General features: G+C 34.7%; 1 protein-coding gene across 1 annotated transcript in view; it reads right to left on the bottom strand.

Moving 5' to 3' along the window:
* Nucleotides 1-2774: 2774 nt before the first annotated feature.
* LOC136030555 (nicastrin-like) overlaps nucleotides 2775-14995 on the bottom strand; it is an 89335-nt gene continuing 77114 nt past the window's right edge. Inside the window, exons 11-14 of the mRNA XM_065709609.1 lie at nucleotides 11547-11789; nucleotides 9283-9388; nucleotides 7716-7908; nucleotides 2775-5503 (exon numbers count right to left, since the gene is read on the bottom strand). Of these exons, the coding sequence (XP_065565681.1) occupies nucleotides 5482-5503; nucleotides 7716-7908; nucleotides 9283-9388; nucleotides 11547-11789 (564 nt within the window). The 3' untranslated portion in view covers nucleotides 2775-5481. The remainder of the gene's footprint in view (nucleotides 5504-7715; nucleotides 7909-9282; nucleotides 9389-11546; nucleotides 11790-14995) is intronic.

Below are 14995 nucleotides of genomic sequence, written 5' to 3'. Positions count from 1 at the left end.
CAAATACCTAGAGATTTAGGAAAATTATAAAGTGTGGTTCTATCCCGCTTTCTAGGGCTATAATGAAAGAAAGTTTGAACACTTACTGCGGATGACAGATTGCCAAAGATCGGCCAACCATCCTAGGCCAAACGATAAGCAGGTCGTTTCGAATTGTCTAGGAGGAGGTCAGAAGAAAGAATTTAAGGAAAAATTAACCTGTTGGGAGTGTGCAAGAGGAAGACTTTGGATAGATTGGGATGGAGGAGGAGTGTTGGCCTCAGACGCCATGATGCTGCAGTGAGTTGTTAGAAATGTAGAACCCAATCAGAAGATAATCTCTATCATAGATAATAAAATCGAAGGGGCACCGACTTTCAGAAGTCACGTACACCAGGTGAGGCGTCTGAACCGAGTGTGGCGGAATTGTACGGCATATATAGCCTTCAGAGAAGTACACCAAGAGGCAGAAATTGGGCGCCCCCTCGAATAAAAAACAGCAGCTTCCCTGCCTTGTGCCAATATTTGGTTACCACATTAGGATTTTTTTTTCAAAACAACAAGTAAATTCTTCCCTATAAGAATTCTGTCCGTATCCAGAATTTTTGCGGGGGGGGGGGGACGTCTACAAAAGGAAAACTTAAAAAAACGCATCAAAAATTTGTTTACATTCATTATTGTTACTTTTTACGAGTTGAACAAAAATTCCAGGAGGGGGCTCCCAATCTGGGACACAACTGAACACGATCTTGATGAATTCCTTTCCTAATTTCTTTTTATAGTGTTTAATTTTTGTCATCTTCTTATGTTATATTCTGCTTCGTGTTTGTTTGTTATATCTAGTTTCACTTTCTCTTTTTTTTCCTGTTGATAAAGGTCACCGGAATGGAAGCCACATTATTCGGACGTTTACTAATGTTTCAATAAAAAGTTTTTTTTTCAAAGTTTACTGTCATAATACAAAATTTCGCATTGTCTTATGATCTATCAAGATCTTCTTTTGAATTAAGATTACCTGTTGATATTTCACGATCTTATTCTTCTTCCGTTGGCTCTACTAAAGTAGCATAAACACGAAAAAAAGAAGATGCGAATAAGAAATTACCAGTAGTTTAAAATTACCAATAGATTTACAACATTTTCTAGGCATAGATTACCAGAAGATGTAAATAAGAAATCACTAATAGTTTAAATTACCAATAGATTTACCACATTTTCCAGGCAAGATTACCAGAAGATGCAAATAATAAATCATTAATAGTTTAAATAAAACAGTTCGTGGTAACGACCTGTAGTAAGGAGCAACCCGGCTCAATAGTAAACGAAACTCTAAAAAATGGAATTTTTATACCAATAATTACATCAAAAGAATTGCATTTTAATGCTGATTTTAAATATATAAGTTTCATCAAGATCAGTTATACCTATAAAAAGTTACGAGCCTGAGAAAATTTGCCTCATTTTAGAAAATAGGGGCAACACCCCATAAAAGTCATACTATCTTAACGAAAATCACACCATCAGGTTCAGCGTATCAGAGAACCTTGTTGTAGAAGTTTCAAGCTCCTATCTACAAAAATGTGGGATTTCGCATTTTTTGCCAGAAGACAGATCACGGATACGTGTTTATTTGTTTTTTTTGTTTTGTTTTTCCAGGGGTGATCGTATCGATTGAGTCGTCCTAGAATGTCGCGAAAGGGCTCATTCTAACGGAAATTAAAAGTTCTAGTGCCCTTTTTAAGTGACAAAAAAATTGGAGGGCACCTAGGCCCCCTCCAACGCTCATTTTCCCCAAAAGTCACCGGGTCCAAATTCTGAGATAGCCATTTTATTCACCATAGTCGAAAAACCATGTCCTATGTCTTTAGGGGCGACTTACTCCCCTGCAGTCCCCGTGGGAGGGGCTGCAAGTTACAAACTTTGACCTGTGTTTACATATAGTAATGATTACTGGGAAGTGTACACACGTTTTCAGGGGGATTTTTTTGGTTTAGGGGGAGAGTTGAGGGGGGGGGGGGGTTACGTGGGAAGAGAACTGGAGGGCAACTAGGCTTCCTCCCTCGCTCCTTTCTCTCAAAATCTTCTGATTAATTGCAATTAATTAATATGCAAATTTCGTTTTAATTATTTGTGTGCGGAGAGCCAAGATCAAAACATATATTAATTCAAAAACGTCCATAAATTAAATTAAAAAAAAACAAGTTTTTTTAAATAAAAGTAAAGAGCAACACTAAAACTTAAAACGAACAGAAATTACTCCGTATATGAAAGGGGCTTTTCCTCCTCAACGCCCCGCTCTTTAAGTTTAAGCTAAAGTTTCTTACATTTTTAAAAATAGAGTTAAGAGAGAGTCAAACTTTAGCGTAAAGAGCGGGGCGTTGAAGAGGAAAAGCCCCTTTCATATACGGAGTAATTTCTGTTCGTTTTAAGTTTTAATGTTGCTCCTTACTTTCATTAAAAAAACTTGTTTTTTTTATTTAATTACCAATAGAATTCACAGATTTACCAGGTATAGATTACCAGAAGATAAAAAATGAGAAATCACCAATAATTTAAATTATCATTTAGTAGTAGAAATTACCAATAGAACGGTGGGAGTTGCGTGTCTGAGGAGCTATGGAGTGAGGATTTGATCTAAAGAGTAGAGGGGAAGGGGGATATGGAGTAGTCTGGATGAACAATTGTTTGGTCACCCAAAAACCTCTCGATTCCTTTCTTAAAACAGCTTTGGCCTTCAAATGCGAGAACTGACCATTCTCTATTTGCAATACATATAAAACAGTAAATTCAACGAGTAGTTCATACTAAAGAATTTATATCTAAATATTTATTACTCCAAAAAACATTCACATTTCGCACTTGTATAATGTATCAAAATTCACTTAAAAAAGCATGTCCGAGGGCAAACCACGTTCCATTAAAATTCGTACTTAAGCTACTAATGTTTCTAATTCTTTCATTGTTCATATATTGGCCATCCTAAATCAAAATACACTATGTTTATCTTTGAGTTTAACACAATATAAAAAATTTAATAATAATAAATAATTCACAAAGAAAGATGCAATCCAAAAAAATCGGTACGAAATATTTGAAATAGTGAAGAAATTATCCTATCATCAGAATAAAAATGTCATCCAAGAGCAGATTTTCTCAATCGGGGCTCAACTTTTCCGCAAGAACGAGCAAGAAAAAAAAAAGGCGCGAAATGAACTTCAACTACGTTGAAGCAAACAAAATAATCCAGTTAAATACACCTAAAACAAAGACATAGCCAGGATTTTTGCTAAATATAGCCTTGACCAAAAATGCTTTTTTTTGTTCTTACAATTAGTCTCATTGCAAAATTTTTGAAAATGAAAAAAAATCCAATTTAGCATAAAATCTTATTTTTCTTCAGTTAATGTTATGGGTTTTTCAGTTTAGCCTCCTTATTTTTGAGTGATCTCAATCAATAAGTGGTTAGATGCCGGGCTAAAAGTTTACGCGCCTTCTTAGCTAGAATGATAGGGAAATACCTAGGAAACACCTAGCTAATTAATTGAATATACAAATATCGTCAATTTTCGAAAGATTTAACTGGATTTCGATAATAGAAGGTCGGGCTAGTATTTAGGATTTTGCACAGATTATTGTCACTTTCAGTTACAATTTGTATTTTGTGAAAAAAAAAAGAATTAAAGAATATTTAAAAGAATAGAATATTTGAAAAGAGCGTTCTTTAAAAAAAAAAGAATATTGGAAAAGTGAAAAGAAGAATGTGAAAAGAAAGAAAGTTTTGCCCCAACATATTATTTCAACGAGTATTCTGAATTAGCAGAAGAAGCATTGAAGTACCAAGGACTGTGACAATGAAATCTGATTTTTTAGATTAGGAGATTTTTTAGGTTAAGTGGAAACTTACAGAGCTTCAAATATATCTTAAAAAAAGAATTCATTGTCACAACTGGCAGTGCTGATCTCCATTTCATTGCCCTTCAGCCAGGAACTGCAATGGGGCATTGGGGGCTAGCCACCTTGTGCTTTCACACATCCACCCTATTTACCTTGTCCGTATTTACACAGGTACTGATTAAGAGCTGGATCGACTCTGGCTGAGCTTAAAGAGTTCATATAATCTTAAAAAAATAGGAAAAACCAGGAATTCAATTTATTATGGGTAATTTAATTTTAATTATAATGATATGTAGTTTTTTGGTAGTAGCAGGGGGCAAAATGGAAACAAAGAAAAGAGGGCTAAGGATCAGCAAAAAATACAACTGACAAACAACTGAAAAAGATGCACCTATAATTTGAATGTGTAGTAGTCTCTGGGAATTAACAGGTCACTAATTCTTGAATGTTAACGGCAAAAAGGGTTGTCACTAATTCAACCAAGTATTCTTATTTATTTTCACAGTTCAATGTGGCAACCAAGGCCGTGACAAGAGGGGGGGTAGTGGGTTTGATCCCCCCCAGAAAAAAAAGAATCTGTCCGAATCGTAGAAACAAAATTCATACAAACGAATTTTTGATGCATATTTTTTTTGTAACTCCTTCCCCCAAACAAAAATTCTGGATACAACCCTGGTTGCAGCACTGACGAAAATGTGACACAGTCATAAAAGCTTTACAATTAAAAACAAATCTTAGAAAATTGGGGTTTTCAGGCATGAATAATCCTATGATGATACGACGGGGAGGATTATTTTTGCTTGGTAGTCTAAGCGTGCAGTACTACTAGTGCAAACCGTGTAGCATTCAAGGCTGATATCATCCGTAGTACCCCAGAAGGCGTTATGACTTTTTCTATTTACATCTGACGTTAACATTAATATATAGGAATTTGTCTATTAAACTGAAATTTTAACCCTATCTTCTCAACTAATCATATTAAATAGAAAATATTAAATTGAATCCGTTTTTGGCATATCACCTCGTTCTTGAGATGTAGAATTTTCTTATTTATTGAATAACTGATTTATTTTACAAAAATTATTGATTTTCTAATTTATTAATACGTTGTTTCCCCATTTTGATCTTAAAGAATCAGCTACAAAATAGATAGGCTGATTCCAAAAAACTACTAAAATTACTGATTCTAAAATTACTACCTTTGCCACGTCTAAAAAAACTTATACAAAAAAACCAGTGATTATCGAAAATAAACACATAAAAGCTATTTTTTTTTAGATTTTATGTCCTTCACTAATTTTTATTAAAATACAGAATCTTCTCAATTACCGTACCAAGGCTTGGTTGATTTAGAAGAAAGGAGACATAAAATAGAATTTACCAAACTACACTTTAGGAAAATACCTCGAAACTACCTCCGACCCAGAAAGGATTACCTAAGAAAAACTGAATTTACGATTTAAGGCCTGATTAAACGAAAACTAAAATCTTCCTTGGATTCATCACTTAGAGCTTAAAAATACGGAGATCATATTAGATCTGAGCTGCGATATGCTCAGTTGATTCATAGCTTTGTAACTCCAATGGAATGTGGTTTGCGTCGTATCCCTAGCTTGTGCCCGCCGTAATCCTGAAATGAAATAGATCAATTAAGTTAATACAGCAAAAAGTGAGAAATAAAAAAACACAAAAAAGACATGATACCAAGACATGGGTCTCTTCTCAAAATACTAAAAAAATAAAAAAAAATATGGGAGTAAATGGACTTTTGAGAAATAAAAAACACAAAAAAAACATATACCAGATGGGTCTCTTCTCAAAATACTAAAAAAAAGAAAAAAATGTGGGGGTAGATAAACTTTTTCCGGGCACACTTTCTTTAATATTTTAAAGACAATAGCCGAGATACGTCAAAGAGACTTTCAGCGACATCCAGGAACTGATATTTGAGTTGATTGCTGACAATATTATTCATTCATCTCTGGTATTATCCTTAAAATATCAAGGAAACTACCCAGGCAGCGATTGTTTATCTTACTTTAATTACATTGGGTTTGTAAAATTGAAGCATTATTTCCGGTTTATAATATTTTAGTAACGTACATTAGAAAGAGAAGCATAATCCATAAGCTCTAATATGAGGCAAAGAAAAGCTTCTAACGCCACTGCTACAAGTCATGAAAAGCATAGTTGTGCCTAAAACTTCATGAGTGAAGTATTATTTCCGGTTTAGAGTATTTTAGTACCGTACATTAGAAAGAGAAGCATAATCTATAAGCTTTAATATGAAGAAAAGGAAAAACTTCTAACGCCACTGCTACAAGTCATGAAAAGCATAGTTGTGCCTAAAGCGTCATGAGTAAAGTATTATTTCCGGTTTAGAGTATTTTAGTACCGTACATTAGAAAGAGAAGCATAATCTATAAGCTCTAATATGAAGAAAAGAAAAATTTCTAACGCCACTGCTACAAGTCATGAAAAGCATCGTTGTGCCTAAAGCGTCATATTTGACGTCATGAGTGAAGTATTATTTCCGGTAAATCAAATCCCAGTTAACCTGTTTTGGAAAGAGAAGCATAGTCCATAAGCTTTAATAGGAGCATAAGAAAAATTCCATCGCCACTGCTATGGTAACGACAAGCGTCGTGATGCCTGTAACGTTTTATTTTTGGAATTGTTTTACGAACCGTTCGTCGTTAAGGGGTGACGATACAAAAACAAAAAATTTGTTGTGCTGAAGAGGAACTATTAAAAATGAATATGGGCCGTTATCAGTAGGTGACTACCTAGGGGTTTAGGAGGCAGTTCTTATGCTTACTCTGCAGAACTTAAATAAACACTGAGTAGCAGGGTTTCCATATGTAGCCCGATTTTTAAAAGATAGAATCACAAACTGGACACGTATGAAGAATTTTATTATGCTATCAGCAAGAGCCTTTAGCTAAGTGGAAACAATAGTAAAGTTAATAGCAGGATTAATTAAAGAACAGGAAAAACTTCCATCGCCACTGTTACGAGTCCTGACAAGCATCGTCGCGCTCCCAAGATTTTTTTTATATAACCGTGTAATCATATTGGAAGGAGCGGCCCCTTACTCGCCCCAACCTCCTCCTTGTTGTCATAAAAACTTTGTAGGATGGTCAGTCAATCGGAAATTATGAGTTCTAGTCCTTTTTTATTAGTCTAAAAAGATAGGAGACCATCCAGCCTCTGTCTTAAAATTTTTTCGATGACTGGTCCTTTTGTTACCCTTTAGGACATCTGATCAACATTTGGGGTATCTATTATGTACTTCCTCTGTGACTCCTCAATTTTGCGCGAGGAGGAAGTTTTCGTAGGGGGAGGGTTGATTTTCCGGGGGTGGAAGCGCCGACTCCCCCCAAAACGAAAAGGATCATATCACAATTTTTTTCAAAAAAAAATAACACTATCTGCTGGTCACGATTATAGAAGCTTATTTACTTCATAGGAGATAGATGGACCCGTGATGACTTGGATAAAACCTGTTTGCACAAGACTTGTCGAATACTACACAACATTATCCCAATGAATTTTATCCCAACAATAATAATAACATCATCCCAACAATAAACTCAACTAAATTCGTAAAAAAAGAAACATAAACTAAACAAAAAAAAACAATAATATTTCAATTGTCATACTGAATATCAAGCTTTAATGCGAAAACACATTTATTCGCATTTCCGAACCCTAGACTTATCTGACTTTTCTGTAAACACCATTGTCAAAATACTGACATTATTTTTCTTTTTTTCAATGATGAGACTACGACATAATTTTTCTATTATTTAAGCATTCAAAAAAAAGAAAAAGTGACTCACCTTCCCATAAAAAGTACGTCAGCTCGCCTGCTACTCAAGAAGATCAAAACAGTTGAAACAAAGAATACAACAACACCAACTACAAATATCCCGTTTTCATAAGATGAAGACTCTTTCAAGAAATAGCGAACGGTAAATGGCTGCCATCTAGATTCAGTCCACGTGGAATAGTCACCAGATGTCCAATTATAGCCTTAGTTAAACAAAAGAAACATTAAAAACTAGTCATCAACTATAAAAACTACTCTACTAACCAATAGAAATATATACATCAAAACCAGAAAGTTCGTTTATGACGCGGGGTTGGTAAAAAACGGAAGTGATTCCACATTAATTTGGTAAGCTGGTGTTCAACATGAAATGGGTCCAGAACCCAAGTTAGGTCACAGAAAATTGTTTTGAAGTTCCAACCTCAATCGTTTCCCGGAGTCACAGGAATAAAAAATCCTGACAAGACATGTTCTGTGCCTGCCTATAATTAAAGAAATTGTTTCACTGAAGCAACGGTCTCTGATTGGTCCAAGTCTCAAAACTCTTTGAACCTTCAATCTGATTTATCGGAATCTAAAACCAGACTGGTTCGTTAAAAGTACAATTAAGGCTAAGCTTTTGAAGTCAATGCAAGACAGACTCTAGATTCTTGGCACTGCTTGACATGTCTTCGACTTGAAGCCTTGGCAAAACCTTCCAAAACAAACATTGCCAAACCTGCATATATCATCAGAAAAATATATGCAATAAAAAACTTCAAAAATCAACGCAAAAGAAAAAAAAACAAACTAAAAATATGAGAGTAGAGTTGTGGGTGGAAGAATTATAGGAGAAACGGTATCTTGTTAGTATTGGGAATCTGGCGCACCGGGAGGGTGTTATACAGCGATTCTGTTTATATTATTCTTTTTGTAAGTTGTTTTTCTTGTTTTTATCGTTTTATTTAATTATTCAATTCATCCTTTGAACTATTCTTGTACGTTGTTTTTTTTTCCGTTTATTCTTTTCTGGCCAAGGCCCTGCGGTTATTTTTTATTATTGTTTTTTTTTAGTCAAAAGCACTAATTATGGCGTAGATAATAAAAATTTAAAATGGAGGTAAATGTTCACATTAGAAACGAAATATGGTATAAATATCTCTTTACAATTGTCCGTTTCGTAATCAAATGAAATGACAATATAGCTTTTGGCTTTCTTCCCTTGAAAATCGATTCCTGATTGGATTCTTGGAGGGAAGGGGGGGGGGGCACAGAATGGCTTTTAGGTTTAAAAAATTATTAGAATTTCGAAGCAAATGGACACGTCTTTCGTATGTAATGATTAAACTTGCCTTCTTGAAATTTTGAGCGCGAGGCACTTGCGCTGATAAATCAAAGTGATTAATATTAAATAAAATTAATTGAATTAAATAGATTTAATTAAGATTAATATAAAATTAAAAATATATTACATAAAATTAGCGCAACTAAGCCAAATGATAAAAGCCAAATGTAAGTTTGGTTTATACTGGACCCATTGAAGCAACTACTAATTAGTTAATACTAATTAGTATTAGTACTAATTACTAATAGCTTACCATCAATAATAAATGCAGGACTAACAGCCACTGTAAGCTTGACAGTAGAGCGATAACATTCACCCATTGAGCCTGGGAGATCTCCAACCCATGAATGGTGGTAAATCTAGAATTAAAAGTTGGAATAATCAATAATATTAATTCTAAGTTCATTCATAAAACTTCATATGTCATGGTTGGAGCGGTAGCGGCAAACTAGTGAAGAACGAACTACGGCCCACAGTAACCAATAACTAGAAGACACGTAAAAAAAAACAACAAAAAAACCGGCTAGTGAGAAAAATTCCTATTAGTATTAATAGTAAAAGTTATTTTTGAAAACTAATTTATGCGAATTTCAAAATAGCCTGAAAACCCTTGAAAGTAGCGTCGAATCGAAACAAAAGTCCACCACTAGAATTGCCATTGCCGACAACCCCGTATACGAAACTTAAAGTCACCTGGCTTGAAATAAATACGTTTATAATAAAAACTGACAGGTGAGAAAAATTACCATTTTTAGCTGATTCTGGAATGGCAACTATTACCACGATTAGAACTACTACGATAAACACTAAAAAATAGGAACAGACTGGAACAAAAAGTACACCATTGGAATCCCAATGACCAAAAATGCAATACAGGAACCCTGGTATGAACCACAAGGCAAATCACTTGTTTTGCACTGATACATCACAGACAGCTGTTTAAGGGCTCATTTGGAAGTAAATTGCTATGTTAAACGTAAATGGATGTTTTGAATTTTGAGTGCTACAAAGTGGTAGCAATCTTTATCTATTTGGAAAAACATCATATAAAAAAAAAAACGCCAAAAAAAACAACAAAAGAACATCAGCACACAAATCTAATGCATTTGTCTAAGAGCCATATTAAAATTTAAATCGAGCAGAAATAAACTCACATAATTATATAAACTACAAAGTTAAATTACTATCAATGGATAATCAAATCAGAAATGAACATAAATTACAATGAATAATCAAGTCGAACTTAAAAGGAACAGAAATTAAAACAAACAGGAATAGGGCTTCTACCCTTTAAACCTAAACTTCCAGAACACTGTTTGCATTTCACTAAACCGGTTTCAGTGGCGTTTCTGGCTTCTCTTACACCCAGGGGAAAATCTTAATCAGTGCCCCTCCCCCTGTCTCCCTAAAATTTTTCATTTATTAACAAAATTTTGCCAACTACGCCCTCTACTTTATTTAAAAAAAATACAATTTCAAAAATTACAAAATGATTACAACCATTAATTATTAAACCGCATCTAAACGATTTGTATTTCGAGCAGTATGTTTATCTGCCATAACATGAACATCACCACAGCAAAAAAAGCAATATCACAAGGGTAATGAAGGTTTAAAAATAAAGGATGGTGCTACTCCTCCCTCAAACACTAAACGGCTTTGGCGTATATTTGTATTTCGTCTAAAACAACATTTGTTTTGAACTTTTTTTTTTTTTAATTTTTAAAAATGAATCCGAATCAAGCCAACATCCAAATTGAGGTCCAGCAATCAAAGTCCAAAAATCGTGCCAAGGTCAATAGGTCAATAAACACATAAATACGAAAAAAAAGAGCTGAGAATCAAAGAAAATGCATGGAAGGAGGTGGCAAAAACATTTAATGAATCAGGTAAAAACGTGTTTCGCATTCATTTAATCTTTGAAATGAATAGCTTAATTCTAAAATAAAGAAAAAAAAATCACATACTATCTGCTGAAAATCGCCTGTTCCCTCTGTTTGTATTAGTACATGTTGTAGGCTTATATCTGGCCAATGTTCATAATATAATGCAAATCCTTCAGCTAAAGCTGAAATAATTTATATAGAATTCTAATTCTTGTATGTAAAATCGATATTTTTATACCAAAATATTTGTAATACTAAATATATGTGACTTTTGTTAGATAATTATCCTTTTTACTTTCATCTAAAATAAATCAACAATATTTAGGCGATTAAACAATCCATTTTTATACAATCCTAAAAAGGGCTTATGCCAGATTTCCCTCTCACTCACTCGGACTATCGGTCTTGCCTCTTTCTAGAATTAGCCATGGCTTGATGCTCACAACTACTTGATTTCAATCCAATCCTCCTTCCTCTTCTGGCCTATTTAAAAAAAAGGGGTTTTCAGGTCCGAATTGCCCAGCGATTTTCGTTTCGCCCCACGAATTATTTTCTTCATGAGCAATTTTTGTCGCTTTCTGTGAAACCTAGCTTAAGTAATATAACTCTAAATAAGAACAAGTTGACTTACATCATCTTTGGGATCAGAATGACAATCCGTTTTATTGACACCATTTAAACGATCTCCCAATTTAATTGCCAATATTTCATTCACAAAAAGAGTGGCTGTATTTGCATTACCACGGAAGTCCTCGTCAGCATTAGCTACGCCAACATAGAGGGGGCGCGGGGGTCCAGTAATATTCCGACTCATCAAATAACGCAACAAAGTGCAGTTATTATTAATCAAAAAGCATTCTAGAACTTCACCGATCTAAAACATAATAAAAAGTTAGTACATGCTAGATTGTTGTGGCGGGCAGGGGGGGGGGTACCTGAAGTTTCAAATTTCATTTTTAGTCCTAAATGTTTGCAAAAAGTCCCAGTGATCATTATGAGGGAAGTTCCCAGAATCCACAAGAAACTGACCAAACCATAGTAGTAGTAGTAGTAGTAGTAGTAGAACAATTTTATTAGAAAAAAACATTTCTTAATCAATAGCACAACATAAGCGAAGCTTGCGAGGCTGTGCTAAATTTAAAGAAAAAAAAGAGACAATATGGAGAATAAGAAGCTATGGAGAATGAGACCATATACCAAGATCAACAAAAAACAAAAAAACATAAACAATACACTCCCTTGCGTGACCCCAAGACAACAGCAAAAAAACAAAAAAAAATACATAAATATTACAAATGAATAAGCTATGTAAAATTTATATTAGTTAATCAGTTTCAAAAGCATACCTACCGAGCAACTCCACACGTAAATCAGACTTAAACTGGTCAAGGCTACCTATTTCCTTGATATCTATACTCAGTTTATTCCAAAGTTTTGAAGCTCTGTAAATAAGTGAAAAAGAAGACCTACTTGAAACTAATCGAGGAACCTCAGTATTACCTCGTATCCGAGTATTGTGGTGGTGAACATCAGACCTCTCACAAAATATTCCTGTAAAACAATCGGGAAGGCTACCTCTGTAATACCTATATATAAAAATCAACGCATAAAAATCACGTAATCAGCTGCAGGCATTATATTTAAATCTCCATACACAGACCTCAAAGACTCCTGATTCCCAACACCACAAAAAACTCGGACAGCATTATTCTGGATCACACGGATTGGATGAACTATCGAAGGGAAAGTACCAAGCCAAATCGACGAGCAATACAAAATGTACGGGTGAATCAGGGAAAAATATAACAATCGTAGAACATTTGGGGGGAAAATATGTTTTAATTTGCGCATCATACCTAAGTTACGTGACAATATTTTCGAAACTGACTTCACATGATCTTTAAATGATAGTGTTTCATCAACATTGATTCCGAGGTATTTGGTGAATCTTGTTCGTTTAATAATTCCCCGCTCCGAAATTATTTCCGTAAACCAAGGGTAAAAATTCGGAGATCGAGAGAAAATAACAAAATTTGACTTATCTATATTCAGGTCAAGGTGGTTTATTTTAAGCCATGTACATATCCTGCTCATTGCTGCATTTATCGTTGACATGAGCAGTTCTTCTGTAGGGGCAACACACACCAAGGTTGTATCATCAGCAAATAAGGGCATAGTAAGCTGGGTCTTACTCGTACCATTGTCAACAAAGTCGTCAATTCTGGGTAGAGCTTTCACAACATGCGGTAGATCATTAATAAAAATTAAAAACAGAGTCGGACCCAGTACGGATCCTTGGGGAACCCCCCAATTAACAACATTTTTACTAGACAAAAATCCTTGTAAATTGACATGCTGCTGTCTATTTTGAAGATAACTCCGCAACAAACTCAATGTAGCACCCCTTAATCCATAAAATTCACATTTTATTAATAATATTCGATGGTCAACAGTGTCAAACGCCTTAATCAAGTCCAAAAATACACCAGCTACCCTAAGCTTTTTGTCAAGAGCATCATTAATTATAGTAGTAATAAATGAAATCGCCATTTCTGTTGTTCTGCCCTTCCTGAAACCAAATTGATTGGTATGTAGAAGTTTATGACGCTCCAAATGCTCATAAATTCTAATATTAATACATTTTTCTAAAACCCGTGAAACAACAGGTAATAATGAAATTGGTCTATAATTCCCCAGATCATTCTTATTACCACCCTTAAACACAGGAGTTATTCTTGCAATTTTAAGACAATTGGGGAACTTCCCTTGCTTAAAGCAAGCATTAATAAGGGACGTTAATATATGTGAAATGCTTGGAAACACGGCTTTTAAAACAAGAAGGTTAATGGAATCACTCCCAGCCGAAGAACTTTTCATCTCAAAGATAATTTTACGAACTTCATCATGAGTGACAGGTCTCAGATACATTGATACATCGACAGAAGTACCCATAACAGTCTCAAGCGGAGGATCATTATCAGAAGCTACTGTAGCACGAGAAAATCGAGCCCCAACAGTTGCAAAATGTTCCGAAAGGGCATTACAGATTACAGCAGGCTCATTCGATTTTAACCCATCACTTGTAGTAACTTCGTCAGGCAGAACCGGATCTGTTGAAGATATAACACTTTTAATAATTTTCCAAGTTTTAGCTGGGTTACCACTAGCATCTTTAAATTTACACTCAAAATATTTTTTCTTCGCGTTTCTCAAAAGTTTATTAAGAGCATTTCTATAATTTTTATAAATTCTTGTGCAAACTGGATCATTTTCATTCCTTATTGAATCCCTATATAACTGGTCTTTCTTATTTATGCACCGCAGAAGACTAGGTGACACCCACGGCTTTTTGGGCATCTTTTTCCTTGACCTTGTCCGATTCACTACACAAGTTTTACTCAAAATAGAGATCAATGTATCATAAAATCTTTGAAAACTTATATTTATATCATCTAGATTTTCAACTTTATTATTCCAATCAACATTAGAAATCTCTTGTTTAAACTTTTCTAAGTTACCCTGGTTGAGCACAGGTAACATACTCATTTTCAGTCTAGAACCTTGCAGCCTCGGAAAACAAACTTTAAAACTTGCCGAAATCCCAAAATGGTCAGAAACATCAGTAACAGTAACCCCTGGATCTGAAAATTTAGAATTAGAAAGAATATTATCAAGTAGCTTTGCCGTTAAAGTGGTAACACGCTTACAAATATTGATAGTGGGAAATAAACTATATGACATGCAAAGCTGTAGGAAATCTATAGGAGCATTCGAATTCATATCATTAAGGTCAATATTAAAGTCCCCAAGCATGAAGAATGGGTGCGAACCAGTAGGTAGTTTATCCAACAGTTCCTCCAAAATATCAAAAAAAGGCCGGTATAGACCCAGATGGTGGGTCTATCAAAACTGATAGAAATCAGTTTTGAAAATTTTCAGATACGCCCTTTGGTCATGGCTTTAATGCTTATACATGTATTGTATCAGATTAACGACGCTTCTTGACTACTCAGGTCCCTGCGTCGGCCCTGCAGTGCATTACTGCAGCATGATTCGACCTCTAGGTCCCGTATTACCAAG

Source organism: Artemia franciscana, chromosome 8 (assembly GCF_032884065.1).
Source record: "Artemia franciscana chromosome 8, ASM3288406v1, whole genome shotgun sequence".
NCBI lineage: Eukaryota > Metazoa > Arthropoda > Branchiopoda > Anostraca > Artemiidae > Artemia > Artemia franciscana.
The sequence above is the reverse complement of the archived record's forward strand: the minus strand, read 5'-3'. Positions and strand labels throughout refer to the sequence as shown.